Consider the following 24,287-nt stretch of genomic DNA (forward strand, 5'->3'; position numbering starts at 1 on the left):
CTCAGCTCTGCGCCCATCACCATCTCTTGATTTGCAAGCCTGGCAAATCAACTGCATATAATGCTCCTGAAGGCATTATATGGAAAAGGAGGAGCAAATGAAGGGTTTGTCACACCACCTCTAGTGCAAAAAAAAAAGGTTTTGTGTTGTTGGAATACTTGAAAATGTGTGTCAGCCTGGTAGAAATGTTAGAGGAGCCAGTAAGTAAAAGTGGAGATATATTGTGGTTATTCCTGAAATACCACTGAAGGACATTGGGAATGAGTGGGAAAGAAGAACTGACAGCAGTTTATCCTGAGCAATGTTTAGTTCATCCATTATTTAGGACTGTTCAGGGATAGTCATACAGTCTGTTCTTTTTTTTCTACCAGTTTCACCTGGATTGATAGGGTGATAAGAGTTGATTTAACACCCATCCAAAAACCCATCTCTTTCTTGACAACTTTCGGCATTGCTGCCTAAAGCTCTCTGCTTATCCAAGGGATTTCCACATGGAGTGTGCTAGACAGTGCTGTGAATCCATCACAGCCCAGTTTAAATCTGTGGCTGCATCTCCCTAGGGAGCATTTCCTGGAGCAGAGAATTGGTTCTTTGTACCTCTAATAATTGTCCTTGTCCGGCTGAGCCTGGACCAGCCAGTCCTGTCTCTCTTGAACAGCTCCCAGTGGTGGCTCAGGAGATGATACAGACAATTTTTAATTCCATGCTTTTACTAGGTAAGGGACAGATTTGGGGGTTAAGAGAGAGGACCAGGATAGGCACAGCTTTTCCATGTCAGCAAACCTTGGCTTCACAGGCCTCTCCCAAATGTGGTTGGTGGACACATGGTCAAAAAAAGCCAAAATTTTGCCTGGGACCTTCTGTAGCTGTAGGACCTTCTTTCTTCATCTTTGGTGTTCCCACACTGTCTTGTGGTAATAACAGGAGTTCAAGTTTGTCTTTGAAAGGGCATAATTGACATTATCAGCATCCACTAAGAGGCAACATTCTGACTCATGAAGCTGCTGGGCAGGGAATGCTGGAGTCTGGAAAAACATGCAGGGAAGAATGATTCTTCACTCATATTTTCTCATCATTTTCTACAGTCCTCTGCTGTTGGCCTTGTCTGAGACAGGGCCCTGTGCCAGCCCTCTGTGGGCACAAACATTGTGCTATTTCATTAAGGGGATTCAGCTACAATAAGTTATTAAGATTAGATTCCTGATTTATGGACTTTCTTGACTTCATTTTAAACATATTTTCCTTTTAGTCTTTTCCCAGAGTTCCATCAAAAAGCATTACAGGGAGGATGGTGTAAGTGTAGAAACACTGTAATTTTTCAGCCAAATAAACCTTCAAGCACTCGAATGCTTTATCTTTTCTATGCCCTAAAGAGAGAAAAATAAAAATAAATTGTGTGCAGGATGTAGAGGAACACAAACAAATCCCTGTCAGGGTGGTGTATCTTGATGAAATTCCCTTCAGGCAGGTGTTATAAAAGTAAACAAGGGTTGTAAAAAGTGTTAGGAGCATTTTCAGCTTTTAGGTTGCAAATGTGTATGTTCAGCCCCAAATTACCCATCTGCTGTTATTCCTGTAATCCTAAAAAAAAAATAATTGTGAGCTTGGTTGAAGAAATATAATTGGAGTGTGCCTGGAAGCTTCAGAAATGTTATGAAATAGGTGTGCAGTTGCTTGGACTCGGTAATAGGGAAGAAAATAGATCCCTGAGTCATCTCCAGGGAGAAACAGAGGGAGAGCTGCTTCAGGCCAGTGGAGGAAATAGGCTCATCCATGGAGCAAGAGGATTGTCCTGAGCAGAATCTCACCAGGGATGAATTTGGCATAATGCACTTGACCGAGGAGGGAATTCCTTGCTTTCTTGAGACTCAATAACCAGCCTTGATCTGCCTGGGGAAAAATCAGGTTCATCTGGCAAAGAACTGGAGGACAGATGGATCTCATGAAGGCTATCTCTTTCCATCCTCACAATCCTTCCTGTTTGGGAAAATGGGATTACTTGTAACCTTCACCAAGAGGACAACATTCCTGCTCTCACAACAGGAAATAGATACCGTGTCTGCTTCCTGGCTCACCTGCACCCTGGGTCTGAGTTTTACCTGATTTCTCTCTGTTGTTGTGAAATGACCATTGTCTGAGTCTCGTGAGGCACCCAAGGGGCAACGATTTTAGTTTTTATCCTCCTGCCTTTCTGTACTGTTTATTCTGCTGAACCAAAGCCACGGTTTGGGATTCCATTAGTCCAGTGGTTTAGGGGCCCTGCTGAAGCTGGTGGTGGTCCACAGCCCAACACCATGGGTATCAAAACCAAAATTCTCCTCATTTGGTTGACATTCACACTATGGGGACTTGCAGATCCCTTGGATGGAGCAAATCCAAAAGGATGGAAACCACTGGGCTAAGGGATCCCGTGTGAGCTGAGATCTGCCTTCAGCCACACCTGGCCGCTGCACTGAAGTCAATGGAGAGCTGCTTAAAAAAATCCTCTTTCTGTGGATATTGGAAGAATTTGAGACACTTTTTTAAAAAAGTGTAACCGAAAGAAGATCCTTCTCTTTGACTTCCAGCTGACTGTGTCTGCTTTGCCCCTTGCTGCTTAACCCGCCCGTGGCAGACCTGGGCTGATGTGCTCTGGCATGCTCTGGTGTGATTCATCCATCCCAGGCTCACTAACTCCATTATTTGTTCAGAAAAGCAAAGCCCAGTGCTTTTGAAAGGTGTTGCATTTCCATATTGGTGGGCAGTCAGGACCGAGAAAGAGACAGTCAATACAAGGGGAGGAGTGAGGCACAGGAGTGGAGATAAACAAAGCCATAAATAATATTTATGGCAAAAATAATTCCTTCACAGCTTTGCCTTAGATTCCATGCAGAGCTTGGGGCAAGTTATCTAGTTGCCTTGTAACAGCCACCATATTAAAAACAATTTAAAAAATATTTTGAAGCTCTTACAAGGAAGATAGCTTTAAAACACAGAGGAGCATTAGATCTCTTAGTGCTACTGAAGAAGTAGGGCAGAGGAGTTTGTTCCCTGATTAGGGTGATGATTAGGGTATTTACCTCATTGATTTTGTTCCGTTGTCACCACAGCTTAGTCTCATTTTTATCCTGGCCACAAATTCAGGAGAACCTCATCTGCCTTTACTGCCATGCCAGTCACTGCAGGAGTGAAGCCTTTTGGTTGTTTAGGGGTTTTGTTTGTTTGTTTCTTGAGAGGTTTTTTGGTGTTTTTTTTTTTTTTTTTGAGGGAGATCCCAAAACGCATTTCATTCACACAATTTAGAAAACTTTTATACCCACTAATTGAGCCACCAACCCTGGAGGGATTTCAGAGACCTGTGGCACTTAGGGACAATATTTAGTGGTGAATGTGGCACTGCTGACTCAGCAGTTGGATTCAGCGATCTTAAGCGTTTTTTCCAACCTCAGTGATTGTATGAATTGCTCGTTTTAGGATTAGTTCTAGCAGTTCTTGTCAGGTTTTGCAGATTAGTCTCCAAAGTGTAGCAGAAAGAGGTGAAAACAGCAGTGCTCCTGTGGTTTGTGTCAGCAGCGTGAACTGGGCAGGAAAAATAGGTTTAAGCTTCTGTGAGTGGAGAAAAGAGACTTAAAAAATTGTAATAAAGGCTATAAATTACATTTTATCCATTCAGAGCAAGGAGAACTCACTTACCCTCAATGTTCCATCACTTGTAGGCCAATGTTTTAATATATTAACCAAGGAGATGTCTGGTCCTAGAAAAGCACTGGCTGTCCCTAATGCTTACAGCTTTTAACCTGCTGATCAGGAGCTCCTGCTTCGCAAAGCTGTTTGCCTCAAATGCTCTGGAAAAGTTGAAATGATAAATCCGGTGCTAAAAATGGATGCAGAATATTTTCCTCTCGGGGGAAAAACAACAGGAAAAACAAAACAAACAAACAAGCCGAACCAAATAAAAAAAAAAAAAAGAAAAGAAACCCAAATTCTCTCATCCTACTTTCGTGTGGTTCTATCCTTCAATGCAGGATTGCTCAAATAAATCCTCCCTCACACCTTGGATAGCACATATACAATTCATTATATGCCATTGTCAGTTTTCTCATCACAGGCCTGCTGAACTTTCAAATATTGAATCTCTTTGACATCCACTACAAATAGAAATACCACAGTTGGTGTCATTTGGGAGGACTGCAAGAACAGATATGAATAGAGCAACCATTAAAGAGACTTTTTCTTACAGACACTGTGAGATTTCATTAAATTTATTCAATTATTTAGTTTAAATTACTTAATTAACATCCAAAGACAGTTGCTGCTAAAATAATTGTATAAAACACATATTTTCAGGTGTATAGTCAAATTAACTAATACCTATTTCCATCAGAACATCAGTATTTTTACTCAGACACTAGCTGCATATGGATTAATCTGATGATATTATTTAATGAGATTTTCTAAAAGTGATTTGAAAATCACAGAATAGTGATTTGAAAATCCAGTGAACATCTCTAACCTGAGTGTGGTAAATTTTTCAAGCACTCAGCTCATCTGCCATCACTGTATAATTATCATTCCACCAATTAAAACAGGGCTGGGATTAATTTAAAAAAATATTAATTAAGGATAGGTAAATTGTTTTTTCATAATTGTGTCCAGGGATAAATATTTGAAAATAATTTTGCTCTTTACTTACCCAGTAAGTGTAAACTCAAAATTTCCAAACAAATTTTGCTTAAATCCACCCAGTTCTGCAGTAACTCCTTTGACTTTATGGGAAATTAGTCCAGATTTTTACAGGCATAAACAAGACAAGGCTCTGCAAAGAAAACATGAGCTCTAGGGCAGATATTAGCACCAATATTGACACAAAATTCTTTTTCATTATGGTTGGATTTGTCCTTTTACCTGAGGCAGAGAAGAGCCCTTGGAAGTAAAGTGGAAGGAAAATTAGGTTAAAGTATTCCATTTAATACTGTAAATGTATTTTTAATTTTCAATCAATGCAGGTTTGGGGCACCACTGAAAACATCAGCACTAATCATCAGATCAGTTGTTTAACAAATAATACAGACACTCCAAATTCCCTGGGCTAGAACTGTTTGTGATTTTATAGACACATTTTTTAAGTAGCAATTCACTTCAATTGCACCAACTAAAAATTACCAGAGCTTATTGATTATAGGCTGGCTGGAGAATTGGAAAACAATTGCTGGAGATTAAATTATAGGGTTTTTTTTTATATTTTACTAGTTTATTAAATAAAAAGTGGGGCTTGCTGCTGGATTTTTTTTTAGATCTCAAATAGGTTCAACAGTTCAGAGTGTGTTCAAAGCAGTGTGGTTCAAACAGTGCCTTACTTTTATTGCAGTGGATAGGATGGGAAACCTGCTGAAAATCTCAGTTAGTTCTTCAAATGATATCATCTTTCCACTTTTTTAAAATTTTAGTTTTAAGAAGTACTTGCAACACCATGAAATCATTACTTTTTATCTTGGTATGCATCAACAGCTTCTAGTTTGTTATAGGAGATGGGTCAGGAAAATTGCAAATTAGGAAAAAAAGAAAAAAGAGATGGAGCAGACACAGGGCTCTCCTGGGTTTCCTAGGATTTGGGGTTTTTTTGATGCTGATTTTCTGTACTGATGATAATGATTTCAGTTTTCATTGTTATCAGCTTGGATTTTGCATCTAGTCCACAAAAGCTTGGCCACAATCCAGAGTTTGGGGAAACTATTTTTTCTAGGAAGTGAAGTCACAGTTTAAAGAATTTCAGCTCTCCAGGGTTTTCCAGATCAAGGCATTTTCAGGTTTCTGACACCATCACTACCTTTTTATAGGACATTAAAAAAATTTAAATAAGGACATTGTTTTCTAGCTTTGACCTGCCAATCAAAACTGGTAGAATAAAGAGTTTTTACCAAATTGTTCTCCACACATTATTTAATTTCAAAGCTAAATCCCTCCCTGTTCAGAGAGCATTCTGGATTCTCATTCCTGGTCAGAATCACTAAAGATGATGCTGGAAATAACCACAGAAAGCATGGATGGGATGGTACAGTTGGTTATTTTTCACTCCAGTTTATGTTGGTGAACTGAGCAAAGATAATTTAATCATTTCAGCTTTTGCCTTTCTTTAACCCCATGCTGTTCATACTGTTCTCTTTGTAGTCACTGAACAAGAGACTAAAGTGCCCAAGAAAACCATCATCATGTAAGTGCTGATTTTTTTTTTTTTTGGTAACATTTGTGGGTTTTTTTGCCTTGCTGCCTCTGCATGATCCAATAACAAGCTTGTGCTCATTGGCCATGCAAGTGTGTTCATTCCCAGCCCACCAGATCCCACGGAATTCTGTGCCATGTGAAATGATGTGACTTAAAAAAAGTCCTTTTGTTCTTTCCCAAAAATAGCACTGGTGTTAGACACAGCCTGGGGTAGTTATTTTGTGATTTACACGTGAAAAATATTCCCCTGAATGCTGATAGAGTTGCACAGGAGTACAAGAAGGTGGAGTCTGACTCTCAGTGTTGAAAAGAAAGCAGCTTTGAAAATTGCCTACCTGAAAATATCCATAAATTTAACAAATATCTCAGAGCTTAGAGTTGATTTCTTCTAGCTTTCCATTTTAAACTTTTCAGGAAGGCCTTGTGTGATGAAGCAGAAGGAAGATGAATATTTTTATCTCCTTTATAAGGAGATATTTCTATACAAATATCTCTATATTTCTCAAATATTTCTCTATATTTCTAATACAAATATTTGTCCTGATGACTTGGTCTCTTTGTGTACTTTGAGCCTGGTTTATATTGGATGGCTATAAAATACAAAGATTAACTGCTGCAAAAAGCAGTATTTTCTCAGTCATGTGTAGCCTAGAAGCACAGCAACCATTAAAATCTTAATTTGCTTTCTTAAGTACCATAAAGAAATACATAATTAAATTGTTTCATGTGCTGGAAGGGGAACACTGTCCTGTGAGGGTGTTCAGAGCATCTCCAAACCACTCAAACCATGTCCTGAGGGCAGTGAGTAGTTCTAGAATGGATATTCTGGGGAAATGCCTTCCCTCAGTAGTTGTGCTGTTGCTAAAATCAGTCCTTGACTTGGACACGAGGCTCAAGTTGATGTATTTTGTTTTTGTTAGACATAAAATGTTAACTAAAGGATGGTTAAAAGTTGCTTACCTTTTATCCCTTTCATAATTTTCTGTGAGGATTATTCCTCAGGATTCGTGGCCCTTTTGGAGGCAGTGGTTTATAAAATATTTCTCCTCCCAGAAGTTTCCTCCTGGATTAGGCAGAGAGCAGACAGGAGAGGCAGTGAGAGGCTCTGCCTTTGCCCCTCTCTCTTGCACATCAGCTCAGTTAGATTTCCCATCATTAGATCTTTCTCACCCTGCAAAGACCAGAAAACCAAAGTGTTTCTGCCTTTACCACCCCAAGGATCAGAATTCAGGCTGGGGTAACTGAATAGAGAATTATTTTTTTAACTCTCATTTGGAAATATCCCAAGGAAGTCATGAGCAGGAGGGAATCTGAGTCAGACCACATCTAAAGCTTCGTAAATCTCATCTATCCACATCTTTGCCTGGATCTGGAGCAGCAGCATTATTATTGGTGGATTAAATAATATTCAACTAATACAAAATACCATCAGTTAAGCTGATTTCTAAATTTCTGAGATCTAAATTCCACAGGCTGTTACTCTGGACAGCTCCAGAAGGGATTCCTAAATCAAGGGCTGCAGCCTCAAAAGAGTTTGGTAAATTTAGGAGTGAAATCTCAGACAGAAATTCCCCTCCTTTTGTGGTCATGAACTTTAAATTAGAATGGACCTCAATTGGAATTGAGACAGTGATGGAGGAAAGTTTGGGAATAATTCTGTAAGGGCAGATTCCAACTCTTCTCAATGTGTAGTGAGCTGAGAAACAAAAGCAGCTTTAAAACTACCAGCAGAAAAGAACAGATAATTGAGAGATGGGATTGAACAATGTCCATATATGCTAATCTCAGACCCCCCAAAAAAGCATTTTAACTGTGCAATGTATAGTCTACTGCAAGCACCCAAGGATTCATTCTTATCTTTATCAAAAAGGATTTAATTTTGTGAAATTCAGAAAGGCACCATAGCCAGTAGGAAGGCTCTGCATAGACCCTAAAGGTCTATAGAAAAACTGTAGAAAACTTAGGGAAAAGAGTAAAACAGTGGAAATCTGCTGCAGAAGAGAAGGTGTTCGGGAAGGAAATAAATCTCCCTGTAGCTGATCCAGTCCTGGACTTCACCATGTCCTCAAAGAGAGATTGGTGGTGAAATAAATCCGATCTCCAGAGGAGAAGGAAGTAAAGATTTTCAAAACTAAGACCAGGGGATGAGAAAGGCTGCAGTAAGCCCAAGAGGATTAGTCTTCCCTGATGGCTACAAATGGGTTCTCCATTCTCAAGGGCTCTTTCCACCCTCCCTGTCTCCCAAAAAGCCAGAGCAGAGATGGCTGGAGAGCAGAAGGAGTGACCTTCAGCCCCATGTGGCTGTGAGTGAGGAATGGTGAGGAGGAAAAGAGGAATTAAAAAGCTGCTGTCTCCATTCTTAATCTCAGTTCAGGCCATTGTTTGACCCTTCAGTTAATTCGTTGGTTTTAACCCCATTACTTGGAGGTAGGGACAGAATCTCAACACAGAAATAAAATGAGCTTTTCCTGTGATTTCCACTGAAGTAGATGAGGAGCATTGGCTTCCTCATGCTTGCAGAGAAAGCACTGTATTTACCTGAAAGTTTTTCCAGATAAGAAACACCACTGAAAAACCTGCAGGAAAAACTGCATGGTAAATATATAAATTAGGAGCACTGAAATCTGGGTTTAGGTGTTGGGTTAGAAGGACCTTTAAAGACAATTTAGTGCAATTCCTTGCAGTGAGGAGAACAATTTCACCTCAATCAGTCTACTCAGAGCCTTGTCCAGCCTGACCCTGAATATTTCCAGGGATGAGGCATCTATCTCCATCTCTGAAGTCCCAACTGCTTTGGATATGTCAAAAAATCTTAAGTAAGACCAGCAGAAATATGCTGAGAAATCATAATTATGCATCCTAAATTGGTTTGGTATTCCTGTGTCTATTGGAGGTAGTAGGATCAGGCTGTGTCTGCACTAATGGTATTATGAAGAGTAAAAATAAATATGTTTTGGAATATTGATGACTTGGCATAGAATCACTTGTGCAGGAAATGTTTTAACTTTCTTTTCCTGGTCGTCTCCACATGTTAAGGGTTAATCCCTTTCATTGTAACTGTTCTGCCTGTGGAAATGCAGATTTCTGGACTCAAAAGAGACTAATGAAAAAAAGAGAGAGATGTTACATTAATTAAATATTACTAAGAAGCTGCTGACCCTGCCGTAATAAAGGGCATTTAGCCATTGAGGTGGATGACATCAGGATTTTAGCCAAGGATACCCAGAAAAAGATTAAAGTCTTTGAGTGCATAAAATTTTGGGGGATCCAAAATAGCACAGCAGGTGGTCCACACAAGCACCTGAAATACAGCAGAGCATTTCTCAGCTGGACCTGCTTGTTGTGAGCTCACACTCAAGGAGGTTAACAGGGCTGGGGTTTTCCCTGGGGAAAAGGGCCCTGGGTTTTCCCTGGATCAGGAAGCACAGCTGGGCATGTGGGTGTGTGTGTTGTGTCCCTCCCAAAATGACCGCTTCACCAAAAGCTGGAATGCTCACCCAAACTAACCTCCCCGCGGCGCCTTGGCCGAGCACGGCGTGTGCTGGTGGAGTGTGGCTCCCCAAAAATCTCGCCTTGCCAACTCCACCCTTTGTGCCATCAGAGAGGAGACCATAACCACGGTGGTGAAGAGCCCGAGACAAAGGGGAAGGGTTTCTCCCGCACGTTCTCCTTCGGGTCATTCTCCCTCCCGCTCGCCACGAGCAGAGCCAACTCCAGAGCCGGTTTATGTCTCCAAGATCAGGCAGCCTGTCCACAGGCACGACCAGGAGGCAGCACCAAAATCTGCTGCTGTTCCCAGGCTTTATGTCACAGAACACGAGGAAATGCAAGGGGCAGCAGCAAGTAATGTCGTCGTAGAGAGCACGGTGGAGGAGAAAAAGCCCAAGTGGGTGGAAGTGGAAGAAATAATTGAATTCAAGGTGAAAAAATCGCCAAAGCCCACAAGGAAAAGAGGCTCTTCCCCAGCAAAACAAGAAAAAGAGGACTCAGGGGTGTTAACATTCAGTTTTCCCAGCTCAAGGCCGAAGCGCTCCCCAGAAGATGACCCAAACACAAACAACTCCAACAATAAATTGGTGGAACAGTCGAAATCTCTGCCTAATGAGGGTCTCTCTGAAGGTGACATCCAGCCTCTGGTGTACACAACCGAGCAGGAAGGACCTCAGGTCAGCAATGAAGAGAGAAATTCCCCATGTGGGTCTGAACAACTGGGCAATGATTCATTTATGGATTATGGAACTGAAGGGAAGGGCTGCCCACAGGAACCACAGGCTGATTATGGGTCAGACGCTGCCTCCCCACTGCTTGCCTGCGGGGGTGAGCCGCTGGTCTTCAGTTTTGGGACAGCTGCTGGAGACCAGCATGAAGTTGTGTTCTCCCTGGCAAGTCCAGAGGATAAGGAAGGGGATGATGAAGTGGATGTGTCTTGGCCTGTTGGAGAGGAGGTGCCTGAAGTAATACAGGACATCCTTCCCGAAGAGGACAGTGTCATAGTGGATGAGCCAGAGGAGCTGCCGACAGACGACATCAGCACCCGGGACCGCAAGATTTTAACCCACAACGGCAAACTCCTAACCCTGGAGGACCTGGAGGATTACATCCCTCAGGAAGGCGAGACCTACAGGTGTGAGGATCAGAAGCACACGGCGGAGAAGCCCTGCGAGATCTCCGTGCTGCAGACCGAGATCAACGAGCCGACCATCGGGAAGCCCGTGCTGCTCAACCTGGTCAGGCCCGTGGTGTCCGAGCCACGGCCGAGGTTCTTCAGCCAGTACGAGGAGCACGTTCCTGGGGGTGTGTTCCTGTCAGCGTCCAGAGTGACCGGCGTGCAGTCTGTGGGGCCTTCCAACATCTCCTTCCGCGTGGGCGATTCCCGCGCGGCTCCTCCCGGCGCCTCCTTCACGGTGAAGCCCTCCTTCTGCACCGAGGTCCAGCGCTCGGCGGACAACGGGCAGTCGAGCTTTAAAACTGAAGTTTCCACGAGAACCCTCAGCTACGGGACTGTTGGCGAGCCTGTCACCTTGCACATCAGCACAGAAGACCTCTCCCAGAGCTGAGCGGATGCGAGCATGGTTTTTAGCACCCAAAGAAAGCAGCTTTTAGAAAAAGAAAAAAAAAATCAGAATTGTAGGTGAGGGGAATGGTGGTGAGGATTATGAGGTGACAAGTGCAGAGAATACCTTATGGGGAAGTGTATTTAAATATGATAAGTCAAGCTTTTCCAGTCTTAAAGGGAACAGTCTGTCAGAACAGTTTGTAACTTTAAAAGCTTTGATCTAGGTGAACATGTATCATTCCATAGAGGAGCAGTGATGGGAGGTTTAGGAAAAGCCTGATTCTTCTACCTATGACAGAAATATAGATGAAAAAGTGCATTTTTGTCCATGAGCTTAAAGATTATTTCATGTGCCAGTTTATGGTGTGGCAAGGAGGTGAAAGTATTAAGCTTTTCAGCATCCTTCAGCAGCCCAGGGCAGGAGGTGTCTCCTGTCACCATGGGGGCCCAAAGGTCATGAAGCTTCACACTGCTTTGACTCTGCTAATTGTCATGCCAATTAGCTCTACCGAAATTTCTTCATAAACCTTTCAACATGCACAGTCTGGTTATATTATTTCAACCTTCTGCCATATAATGAGATATGTAATAAAAATTACATATACCAGGGATTCAAAGGGCTGCTCAGGCCTTTTGGTTGAAATCCCAGTTTGACTCTAGTCAGCAGTGAGAGTCTCACTGTTGTGAGAAGCAGGAGTTTTGTTGTTCTCTTCTGCTTTAAGTGAAAACTACTATCTTTTCTAAATGACTGATAGTTTCAAATCCACTTCCTAGTTCTCTGATAATACAGGTTTCATTATTCTGCAGTCTAGTGTGGTGGATTTATAAACCTTATATTTTGAAATATAATTTACTTAATGTGCACCAAAAGATAAAAGTGCACAAAATGACTTTTGCATCTGCAATCCAGCACTAACAGGTACAAAGAACCACAAATGTGGTCTTTGCCAATAAATATGACTGGATGAGTTTTATTCTCCTGAACGTGCCAGTGGTGAAACATTCCTGCTAACAGATTGATCCGTGATGTCCCTTATATGTGATAAGAGGAATTTACCACTGAGCTACAACAAAAGTAGCAGGAGCACAAAGATTACAAAGACTAAAGAGAAAGGAGAGATTTACCATAAATATTTGGTTGAAATATAGATCTGTTCCAAACGCATTGGGCTGCCAGTTGCAATTGCATCGTATTACTGTAAGCAGGAAGGTCGAGAGGGACTGGCTGTGGAGCTCCTCTGGAGCTGTGTGAGGACAAGGCTGAGGAGCACTGAGCACAGCCCATCCCTGTTGGCTTCACCAAAAATGGATGTTGCCCAGCCCTTCAACAAGCAGCTCTGCAAAGAGATGAGCTCACAAGCCCAAATATTGGTGCCAGCTGGAGTCAGATGGAGTTTTGTCACTGGTCTCAGCAGGACCCAGCACTGGCCCTCTCTGGTGACAGAGATGTGGCGTGAAAAGTCCCCACACCCTGTCCCAGCTGAGCTCTGTAGAAGTGTTGCAGCAGAAACTGTTTTCATTTATGGTTTAGGGAAATGCTCAGGTACAGCTGAATTTCTAAGCAGCATGAAGAGAGAAGGTGGAGTGACTTTCTGCCTTGGGAATGAATGGATGATGTTGGCTCAGTGTTTCCCACCCAGGTAATATTGAGGAGCTTGTTCTGGAGCCTTGGGGCAATTTTCCTGCCAACAGGGACTGAATTCACAAAAGGTGCTTGTAGAAAAGTCATGCTTTCCTTCTGCAGCTGCACCTTGTGCTGACTAAAATGAACATATTGATTTCACAGCCTTTCACTTTCAACATCCACTCAGGATGTCGTGTGCACTACCTTCATGATATAGGATGCTTTTCCAGTGGTGAAGGAAATCAAGCTTCCTTTATGGTACTATCCCATTTTTTATAACATCTCCTTGGTTTATACTGTTTGTTTTATAATGAAGCAATACGATGGATATATATATTAGTGCTTTTTTCATATATTGCACTGTACATTGGAAAGTAACAGACACACAGTGGGGAAATGCTTTCAAAGCTAAAAATATTTCTTTTGTTTTGAGCCTGATTCTGATCTCAGTTATTCCAGTATCAATCTAGAATAATTCCACAAAAGCAAGTGGATTTGATTCAGATTTATGGAGATACTGCTGAGAAAAGAATTTGTCCTGTGATAGTCTTCAAAAAATGCAATATTTATACAAAAGATGATGAGGATGTGTAAAGGAATGTGGAGGTTTCCTCCTGTTGTGGTTGACACTCAGGTTTTTCTAAAGAAGCTCTAAGGCTGCACTTCAGATGGTCAAACAAGAAATATTATACTTTGATTCATTAGCTCAAAGCAATTAACATCTGTTTACATTTTCTTTTGAAATTTCAGCAAAAGAGAATCAAGTGATGGGAATTTTTAAAATCCTATGCAGGGCTCTGTTCAAAAAGTGAAAGGTTTATGAAAAGTTCATTACATATACTTTCAAAATATTTTCCTAGCAGTTAAAAATTATGCTTGTAAGTGATTAAACTGTGTAGATAACTAATGAGATGTGTGGGGATTTACTTCCTGTAGATGAAAAGATACAGCTGTATGAAAGATTTTAATACAATGAATGTTTTCCTGAAATTCCTGGAGGTAAATGGATATTAATAAAGTGGAAACTTCAGTTTGCTTGAGATACAAAAAGAAAAAAACCACACACAAAAAAAAAAGTCAAATTCAAGATACGCTGTTAGATGCTGAGTTTATATCAATAAATGTCTTGCATCAGCTGTCACTGAACTCGCTGGGTTTCTGTGTTCTTTGTTACAGCACTTGAAATTCCATCAGCTCATCCTCTTCTCCCGCTGACTTCAGCAGGAGTTGTGTTGCAATCCAAGAATATTAATGCAGCTGGGCTCTGGCTCTTTTATTAATGGGCATTTCCAGAGTGTTTAAGTGAAAGAACCTGTTTTTAGGGATATTTCCAGATCAGAAATCTTGAATGATTCACATCCTCTTGGGTCCTTCCTTCTCTGAGACTGAACTGGAGCTTCAAAATACGTGTCATTCTTGAGTTCCTGGGGTTGGGCTGAAGGAGGTGTGAGGTGGAAAAAGGTTCAAGGTCGAGATTTCAGAGCTGGGATGGAGGTTGTCCATCACAGGCTGTCATTGCTGTGGTGTTTGTTAGTTCTTTGTACCTTGGTGGATATTGAGGTTCCTCAGGCTGAATCAGTGTCCTAAATAAGGAGGAAAGTGGTGGTATTAGAGCATGGGGGAGACCTGTGGTTATAAATAACCTCTATATCTATAGACTGTGGTTATATTTCCTCCTCAAGTGACATTAAACAAGTCAGAGTTGTTTGTTCCAAATGCTCTTGTTTTCTTCTCAAACCACATCATGGTTTGAGTTTTCTCTCTTGCTTGGTGAGCAATCACATTTTGAGAATGATCAATTGTTTTAATCTGACCTGCATTTTCTCTGTCTTCATGATTACTTGGGGGCTTCCCTAGATGCCATCCATCCCTTTTTGTGCCTCTTATCCCAGTAATTCCAGTATCAATCTAGAATAATTCCACAAAAGTGAGTGGATTTGATCCAGATTTACGAAGATACTGCTGAGAAAAGAATTTGCCCTGTGATAGTCTTAAAAAAATGCAATATTCACACAAAAGATAATGAGGATGTGTAAAGGAATATGGAGGTTTCCTCCTGTTGTGGTTGACACTCAGGTTTTTCTAACGAAGCTCTAAGGCTGCACTTCAGATGGTCATAGAAGAAATAATTATACTTTGATTCATTAGCTCAAAGCATTTGTGAGAGGTTTACCTGGCAGGAGATTGGGTGAGATGAGCTCCTGCAGATCTCATCTTAGCCTTCCCCATCCAAACCCAGCAGAAATATTCAGATATTGTGAAGCAAGACAGATACATCATCCTGGAGCAAGGAGTAGCTTTTCTGCCAGACTTCGATGAAGCAGAACAATCCTCCCTTCTTTTCCCTGTCCTTCTCCAGAGTCACTGACGAGGCTGATTCCTGTTCACTCCTTGTCCTTCCCTGTGAGATAACATCTTCCTTGCCTGTAGGGTCTGTATCAGTGCAATGGGTTAATTTCATTGGTCTTATCCAGGGGTTGGTTCTCCCTCCAGAGGGTGCTGGGTACTGACCAGCCTCCCAGGGAATGAACACATTCCTGAGGCTGCCAGAGCTCCAGGAGTGTTTGGACAACACTCTCAGGGATGCACAGGTTGGGATTTTTGGGGTGTCTGTGCAGGCCCAGGAGCTGGACTGGATGATCCTTCTGGATCCCTTCCAGTTGAGGACATTCCGTGATTTTATGATTAATAAAGGTATTTTTGACAGACTAACCAATGTCAGCTTCAGCTGGGAGGTGGATCCTTTGTTCCACTCTCTAGGAACAGGCCAGGGCTGCACACAGTGTGGCACAATGTCCCCAGCCTGCTGAGATACATCTTTCCAAAGCATTTTGTACCAACCTTCTTATTTTAACTCTTAGCCACATCCTCCCTTGCTGGAATAAATATTTCTTCATCAATTCCCTGCTCTAGGAGGGGAAAATGATATGGCTGGAAATATTTCCATGGGTTGGATGGTGCTTGCTGTTTTCCTTTTTGCCCTGAAGAGAGAAAGTTGTTGTTCTTGTCTGTAGGAATGACTTCCCCCCAGTCGGGGATGGGGACTTCAGTGCAGGCCTCGCTGCAGCGCGCCGATCAGGAGATCAAGACAGCTCTGAGGACACTCATGGAGTCGGCGTCACGGCTGGTGACTCTTCCCCTGGGCATGCGAGCAGATGGTGGCCTTGTCCCTCCTGGCTCTGTCCCTTCAGAGCACTCAGGGACAGCAGCTGGGCCCTCTGTGGTAGTTCATGAAGCCAGTACCCAAACCCAGACAGCTGGAGGCCATGGTAGGTTTGGCACCAATGTGGGAAATGTCCCCTGGGAGTTGAGGGACAGAAAAATGTTAAACATGCCAGTAATGATATTTTTAACCCCATTTTTCTGCTCCGTTGTGTTTTGAGCAGATGAAGATTAAGAGAGGGCATTCAAAGAAACATGGTGGGGATGGGTTGGGGTGAGGTTGGATCTAAATTTGGGGCAGATCTTTCTGGAAAAGGGAGGTGTTTAAAAACCATGTGTGAAGTAGAGTCTGGTTCATCACCTGCCCAAAATGAAGGGATAGGGGATTTTTTCCACCTTCGGGCTTTTGTCCCTGGTCTTGCTTCAAGCATTTTTGGGGGAGAAGGTGGTGTGAGATCCCTCCTTTACATTCAGAGAAGTCATTTGGGTTTTTATTTGGTGGGGTGGGTAAGGGTGGCTGCTTTTATTTTACTAATTGCCGTAAACAAGCTGGAAATGTCTTAAGTATCCTGTATCAACTGTCAGACACATCAACACCACTTCCCAGGGTGTTGGGTGCACCAAGTTCACCTGCATTTTCCTGACCCCAGAGCCTGCACAGACTCCTTGCAGCTCCTGTGTGACTAAACTATGTGTGTGGCTTTGTCTTGCCAGGAAAACAACTCCTTTGTCTTTCTGTTGTTTTTAAAAAATCATGGATCAATGACAACCCTTCCACTCTTCCTCTGCTTCTGCCATAACAACCCATCCAAGCTGTCTCTGTGTCAGAATAACTGTTTCTCCACCAGTGTTAACCTTAAAGGACAATGTCAAGTAGCCTTCAGCCCTCAAACTCCAGATAATTCTTTAAAAAATAAGTATTCTTGTTTAAAACTTAACAAGGAAAAAAGCTGTTCATGGAATCAGACCCAAAATAACAGCATAAAAAATGACAGGGGTTTAGAACCTTTTGTCATTTCTAGTAGGAAATCATCTTTGAAAATAATCCTCTGGTGAAGTGGGATGGCTCAAAAATGCTAAGTAAAATGTCAGCTAGCAGATTATTTCCTCAATCATAGCTACAGAGAAAACACAAGAGTGAATGGGATGGTTTGGCAGGTCTTTCATCTGAGCAAAACTAAACATGTTATGGGAATTATTTTAATCAGATGGAGACTTGACACCTCTCTCTATGATCACATGCTTTAAATAAAAAGGAGGCAAATATTTCAATAGTGCTGGTGATAAGAAAGCACAATCCCACAGCCTGAGATTTCTGATCCAGTAATGCCTTGAATAACCATGTTTTCCACCCCAAAATAGCTGTTTTATGTGATTTCTAGAAAAAGCTGCTGTTTTCCAAAACCAGCCAGCACCAAGCACCCCCAGAGTGCTCCACAAAATGTTCTCACCTGCTGGGTAGAAGAGTCTTCTTGATTTAACCTTTTCTCCTTAAATGAAAAAGGAGATGATGCACTTTATCCTACAGTGCAATTCCAATGGTGAATATCAAAAGACAATTGGGCATTTTTGGAATGTGAGATCAAACCAGGTTTTGAAGCTCTATCTGGTAAAACAATTAATCATAAAAGAAGAAAACTAACTGGAATGGCCATCAAGCTGCACCGTCTTTTTTTTCCTCCTTCCTACAAACCCCAGATGCCAAACCTTGTTCTGGTGTACCTTAGAGCTGCACAAGGATATTTTCCAAGAACCCAGGGGAGGTCCAGCAATGCTGATGCTAAAACATCACCATGTCATCTATAAGAGTCCATATCACCTCCATATCAGTCATATCCCCAGCCAGAACCTGCTCTGAGCACCAGTTTACATCGATGGGAGCTCACTCATGTCCTTGATGCTGCCTGTGATCACAGCAGTGAGTCAGGAATTGTTCTGATGCAAAGTTTAATGGAAGAATTCATGTGTAAACAGCTAACATTGTGTTTCCCTGGAATGCATTTCAGTGGTGGACTTGGCTGGGTTGGTGGTTGGACTTGATCTCAAAGGTTTTTTCCACCTGAAAAATTCTGTGATTCCACAATTTCCTCACAGCCATGAGCTGGAACTCAAACACAGTTAAATTATCTCCTGCAAAGGCTGTGTGAGCCCATGCTATCCTTCCAGCTGACCTGTTTTTCCCTGTCCCTACCAACTGCCTTTCCCACCTTTGTGTGTTTCCTTAGAGAAAAGTCAGTTTAGCTCAGCCAATTGCCACCATTTTGGTGTTGTCCAACCCCTTTGCTTCCCGTGCTCTTTGCAAAAGTGCCAAATTCTCCTCTAACCCTCCCTCAGTGCACCCAGCTGAGGTCAGGCAGCCTCAGTTCTGTCAAAAGGCACCCTTGAGATGGCTCCACAGGTTGGCTCTGGGTTTCGGGGATGCTCTCCTGGGTGATGTGTCTAACTTGCCCAATTTCTGCTGCCAGCCAAAGCACAAAGGCAGGTTCCAGCTGAAGAACCAGAGGTGCCAAAGCCCAGCCCTGCTCCTTCCCGGGAAGAGGCAGCAGCTGGAGGTGAAAGCGCTCAGGAACGCACTGTTCCCATCGACAGGTAAATACCCACCTCAGTATATCCATGTAATACACATGGATTTCTGAATATGATAGAATTTTCTGCAAGTCCTCTCTGGTGGATCTGAACAGATCTTTGTAGGTTTGTTGTTATTTTCAGAATCCTGGCGCCAATGCTTTGTCAAAGAAGGGTAAAACAAGGTTGGAGAGAAATTAATCTCCCCCAAACCAAAACTCTTTCTGTATTAATTATAAGCAAATAACTATTTGTCTGCTGGTTAAACAGATGAATGGCAGGGTGTAATCCTGCCCCTCATTTATGTGACTACAACGTGATCTTTTCTCTTGGGTCTCAAAAGAGCATCACCAGATGCAGGGGCAGGAGGCTGGTACAGGAGAGAAGGAGATGTGGTCTGGGATGTGCGCAGTGAAGTTTATATCGAGACCACGGAAAGAACTCGTGTGTATAAGACTGAGGAGAAGACTCCAACAAGTAAGAATGAATCCTGTTTCCCTTTCCCATATTCCCTGACTGTCATTGTCTTCTCTTTTGGTAACAACTCCTCACAACTGTTTTTTTAAATATTCCTATTTTTTGAGTGGTAACTGTTTAATAAACAAAAAGTTACAGATAAGTGTGAAGATAAGCATAAACGTAACACCAGTATAAAGACTCCCAAATATTTTGCTTTTGTACCTCTTGATTTGGCTTTAAACTACTGTTACATCCTAAATGGCCCATCCTGTAAATCCCATTTGAGTAACTCCACCTATGTCAGCACACCAGGAATGAAGCTGCAATGCTGTGCCTGCAGCAAAACCCTCGTGTCCCACCAGGTCCTCCCTACATGCAAGTGACAATAGAGGATGTGCAGGTGAACTCGGGGGAACAAGCCAAGTTCCAGGCAGTCATTGAAGGAACCCCTCCACCCACAGTTCTGTGGTTTAAGGTAAGTGCTGACTCTTCTCTGGCTGACAGTGAGACACAGTGAGACCCAGTCTTGCTTTGTGTCTTATCCTTCATTTCTTCACAAATAATTTCTAATATCTGGCCCCTTTTAGCTCCCACCAGCCACTGAACTGGTGCTACTGTGGAGTGATTTATTCCAAGTTAAAATTTTGCTAGAGTTTAATAAAGTAACTCAGCAACAGACATTCTACGTGGGAAAATAGAATTCCATCACTTCACATTTATGGTAGTATATACATATATGTATATATTGTATTATATATCTTCATCTTGCACTTCACTGTCAAAGGGACATTTTGCAAATGCTCACAATCTGCTCTGTGTCACACACATTCTATCCTGGAATAAATCAGTAGCATTTATGAATATACAGAATCACACAATCTTTAGGGTTGGAAAAGACATCCAAGACCACTGAGTCCAACCTCTGACAGAACACCACCTTGTCAACCAGATGCACATCCAGAAGTTTCTTGGATACTTCTAGGGATAGTGACTCCACCACTTCCCTGGGCAGCATTTTGTCTGTGAGGTTTGCTAATGCAAACAGTCTGTGTTGTAGCTCTGTTCCTGTATCTTTTTTCTTGAAGAGAGGAAACATCTGTTTCCACCTTGGCTTTTCTGGTGCCAAAATGTAATTTCCTTCTCTCAGGGCACTTCACTGCTGACAGACAGCCACAGGGTCCATCAGGGGAAGGAAGGAACAACCTATTTCTTAGTCGTGGACAATGCTGCCTTGGAAGATGGTGGTGTTTATACCTGTGTTGCCAAAAATGCAGGAGGGGAGGTTTTGTGCAAAGCAGAGCTCGTCGTGCGTGAAGGTAATGTGATCTCTCAGCTGCAGGAGTTGCTTCTACTGCCATGGCAACATGTAATTTGTTGCAGTCATGTTCTGGTACCTGTATGGAGTCTGTTCTGTATTCCTGAATAGCATTTATATGTGGCCAGGATGGCAGGATCCAGGATAAAAGTAAATCACAGAATCCCAGGATGGTTTGTGGTGGAAGGGACCTTAAAGATCATCTCATTCCAACCCCTGCCATGGGCAGGGACACCTTCCACTGTCCCAGGTTGTTCCAAGTCCCATCCAACCTGGCCTTGGACACTTCCAGAGATGGAGCAGCCACTTCTCTGGGCAAACCCAAAGCTCAAATTGACAGATTCTGTCATCAAACAGCTCCACTTAATTCTCAGTAGAAGTTTAGAAGACCCTCTAATATTTCCTGCCTTAATTGTCCTGTAATAACTTTGCACACTATTAGCAAGGCATTGTTGTCTGAATATTTACCCTCATTTTTTTTCTTCATTTCCAAAGTTAAGAAAGACCAAGAAGGAAAGAAAGTGGCCACCAGGAGAAAGCTCCACTCCCATTATGAGGTTAAACAGGAGATTGGAAGGTAAATGAATTTTCCAGCTCTACAGCATCACTGCCAGGGAATATCTAATTGCTGAGGCAGAGGTGGGTCCTGAAAAGTCTGAAAAATTGGAAGTACAGGCAGAAGTGGGAGGGCAGCCCATTGCAGGTGTGCTGGTAATGTTTCCTGAGGTTTCTGAGAGAGGACAGGACAATCCAGGCAGCTCCAACCAGGAAAAACTACCATCCAGAGGTCGGGATTGGTCCTGGGTGTGGCTTCTGGGCACTGGGAGCATCCCAATCCCAAGGGACCCGAGTGCATCAGCCTTTGCCAGCACTAGGCTGCATCACCTGCAACAGCTTTTCCCTGGATGGGAACACATTGCTTCCCTTTGGAGACAGCCAGGAGAGGGCAACAGCACCTCACACACAGGAAAACGAGCTGCTTGTGCTGGAGAACTGAAGCACTGAGCAGCAGGAAGCTCTCAAGGCCAGGATGTGAAAAAATCCCTGCCCAGGTCTGAACAGGGCTTGTCCTTTGATTCCTGCCCAGGGGCTGCTTCAGCTTTGTGAAACGAGTGGTGCACAAAGGGAACAGGGTGTCCTGTGCTGCCAAATTCGTCCCTCTGCGCAGCAAAACCAAGTCTCGAGCTCATCAGGAGAGGGATATTCTTGCCTCTCTGTCCCACGACAGAATTACCAGGCTCCTGGATGAGTTTGAAACAAGAAAAACACTGATTTTGATCCTGGAGTTGTATCCTTTTCTGTGCAGCTGTCTGAGAAGGCTGGGGAGTACTGGGTAGACCTCATTTATTAAATAGCTAAGCAATTAATCTTTTTTTTGTTTTTTCCTGAGACAAAAGGACACACAGAATCCTTCTCTGCACTGCAGGATAGCACAGCTCTGTGAGAGCTTCACTGCAGTCCGGGGAGAGAAAAATCACACAACTGTTAATGAGTTTTTAAGCACTAAAATTCTCTTCTGAAACATCTGGAAGTGCAGAATTCTGATCCTGTGAGATCCAGTCTGAGTAAACAGGAGGGAAACACAGAACAGGAAACCCAAAGTCAACAGGTAGATTTTAGCAAGAGAACTAAAATCTCCCCACTGCTGCTGGTTCAGAGCAGCAGTTCTGCCAGGAGGACACTGCTTTGGTAGGGAATTCCATGACCACAATGCCTGAGAATTCTGCTCTTGGCTGCACAGTCAAAATCAGCTTTTCCACGTGGCTCTGTTGTCCCTTAATGCCACTATCAGATGCTCCAATGAAGAGCTCCTGGACCGTTTGTTCAAGAAGAGTGTGGTCACTGAAGCTGAGGTAATTTCTCTTTGTCACCTGAAAGCCCAGAGTTGGTTCCTTCTGCATTTTCCTTTTGGAATATGAGAAATGTATTTGAAGCAGTGATCATCTGTCAAAGTAGAACCAGCCTTTAAAATCAACTTCCAGCACTAAATTGGGTTTCTTTGGGGAATAACTTGAAACAGCCAGTGGGTTTGACCACCAGCATTGCATTCAGCCTATAAAAAAATTTTATATCTGCTCTATTATCATCATTTCTTTGCTATCTGTCATCTGGAGTTCCTGTATTTCCACTTACTAAATACCAGTTTATCCACATGTAACTGTATTCTATCTACTCCCTTCCTGTCTCTAAAAGAAAAGCTGAAATTATGGTTTCTAAGGGGTTTTTTAAAGATCCCTGGTGCTAAAAGTTCATAATGTTTCATATCTCCCATCTAGTACCCAGGTGTCTCATATTCATTGGTAATATTTTTTTTTGTTTTAGAAATTCTCAGAGGGAAACATCATAGAATGGTTTGGGTTGGGAGGGACCTTTAAAGACAAATCTTGGTGAAATCAGGGACCCTTCTATTTATTCTCACTGTTTAATAATTGCTTATTTAATAATTGGTTAATAATTGACTCAATTCTTAGGTCAAATTGTATATCAAGCAAATCTTGGAAGGAATCAAATACCTTCATGACAACAACATCCTTCATCTAGACATCAAGGTAATGTGAAATTATAAGTCTGGCTTTTCTCAGCCTCTTGCTAGCCAGGGAAGGCTGTTCTCCAAGTTATTCTTACAACTGAAAATACTCCCTGATCTCAAGAAAAATCCTTCCATTTATTTTGTTTCACTCAACAGCCACTGAATATCCTCATGGTTTATCCTGAGAGGGAAGACCTGAAGATCTGTGACTTTGGATTTGCTCAGAGGATCACACCCGTGGAGCCTCAGTACAGCAAATATGGCTCTCCAGAGTTTGTTGCCCCAGAAATTGTTTCCCAGTCACCAGTGTCAAAAGCAACTGATATCTGGTAATCTGTCATTTTCCTAAAAAGCTTCTTCAGGCCATCAATGGTCTCAATGTCCATTAGCTGTTAATTAGTAAATGGAGCAGTGATAATAACACAGGAAACTGAAAGTGAATGCTGGTAATCCAAAAGCCATCAGGGCTCTTTAAAGCTCCTTCTGTCCAATTTTTTTTCAGCCATAATTGAACTCTGACTGCTAATTAATGCAAAGGAGCATCTTAGAGGAGATGATCTTCATTCCAGGCAGCAACTAGAGAGAATGATCTCAAAGAGCTTTCTAGAAAAGGCAAACAAAGTTTTAAAAAGAAATATTCTGAGTCTTTTCCTCTATCTGTGCTTTAAAAATGGGGGATTGCTTTAGAACAATTCTAAAAAATATTGAAGGAGGGAAATGAATGGAAAAAACAGTAGCTTTGGGGATTTATTATCCTTGAAAGATAAGGAGAGGGTGATCTTGCTGTTCCAGGGTGTTTAGTGTGCGGAAGAGAGGCTTGAGAAGGATGGGTAAATAGTGACAAACCTGACATTTGTGTTCCCTCTCTCCTCAGGGCTGTTGGAGTCATCACATATTTAAGGTAAATAAATCTTGGAAACACTCCCTCAATAACCCTTTGTCCATCAGAGCTCTCCAGTACTTTCAAGTGAGGGATTTTAGTGGAGCATGCAGTCCTTCCACAATAAGGACAATTTATTTTGTGGCTCCCTCCTTTCCTGGTTGCCCCTCAGAAACGTTGCAAGTCCCAGGCATGGAGTCCCTCAAGTATTTAAAAACCCCATGTAAGCACTGTGCTTCCATCATTTGAACAGAAAACAGAAGTCTAAATCCTGTCTCCTTTCCTTTTATGGTGTTCAATAAATAAGCCTCACGTGCAAGTCTCCATTTGCTGGGGAGAACGACAGGAAAACACTTCTAAATATCCAGAATGGGGAGATTTCATGGACCATTCCTGATGTTGTTCACTTGAGTGAAGATGCAAAGGACTTCATGAAAGGAATCCTGCAGCAGCAGCCCAAGTGAGTTTCCTTCTGTGCAGAGTTGTTGGAGTCTC

At 42.4% G+C, this 24,287-nt stretch overlaps 1 protein-coding gene across 7 annotated transcripts in view; it reads left to right on the plus strand.

The window, feature by feature from the left end:
* OBSCN (obscurin, cytoskeletal calmodulin and titin-interacting RhoGEF) overlaps positions 1–24,287 on the plus strand; it is a 168,083-nt gene that overhangs the window by 127,317 nt on the left and 16,479 nt on the right. For all 7 annotated transcript variants that reach the window (XM_085050083.1, XM_085050085.1, XM_085050086.1 and 4 more), the window contains 12 exons: positions 15,896–16,150; positions 18,509–18,632; positions 18,952–19,085; positions 19,430–19,542; positions 20,215–20,383; positions 20,878–20,959; positions 21,470–21,670; positions 22,175–22,235; positions 22,854–22,931; positions 23,069–23,241; positions 23,787–23,813; positions 24,100–24,252. In XM_085050083.1, coding sequence (XP_084906209.1) covers positions 15,896–16,150; positions 18,509–18,632; positions 18,952–19,085; positions 19,430–19,542; positions 20,215–20,383; positions 20,878–20,959; positions 21,470–21,670; positions 22,175–22,235; positions 22,854–22,931; positions 23,069–23,241; positions 23,787–23,813; positions 24,100–24,252 — 1,570 coding nt within the window. The remainder of the gene's footprint in view (positions 1–15,895; positions 16,151–18,508; positions 18,633–18,951; positions 19,086–19,429; positions 19,543–20,214; positions 20,384–20,877; positions 20,960–21,469; positions 21,671–22,174; positions 22,236–22,853; positions 22,932–23,068; positions 23,242–23,786; positions 23,814–24,099; positions 24,253–24,287) is intronic.

Source organism: Lichenostomus cassidix, chromosome 2 (genome assembly GCF_008360975.1).
Source record: "Lichenostomus cassidix isolate B80296 chromosome 2, HeHo_3.0, whole genome shotgun sequence".
NCBI classification, from domain to species: Eukaryota; Metazoa; Chordata; class Aves; order Passeriformes; family Meliphagidae; genus Lichenostomus; species Lichenostomus cassidix.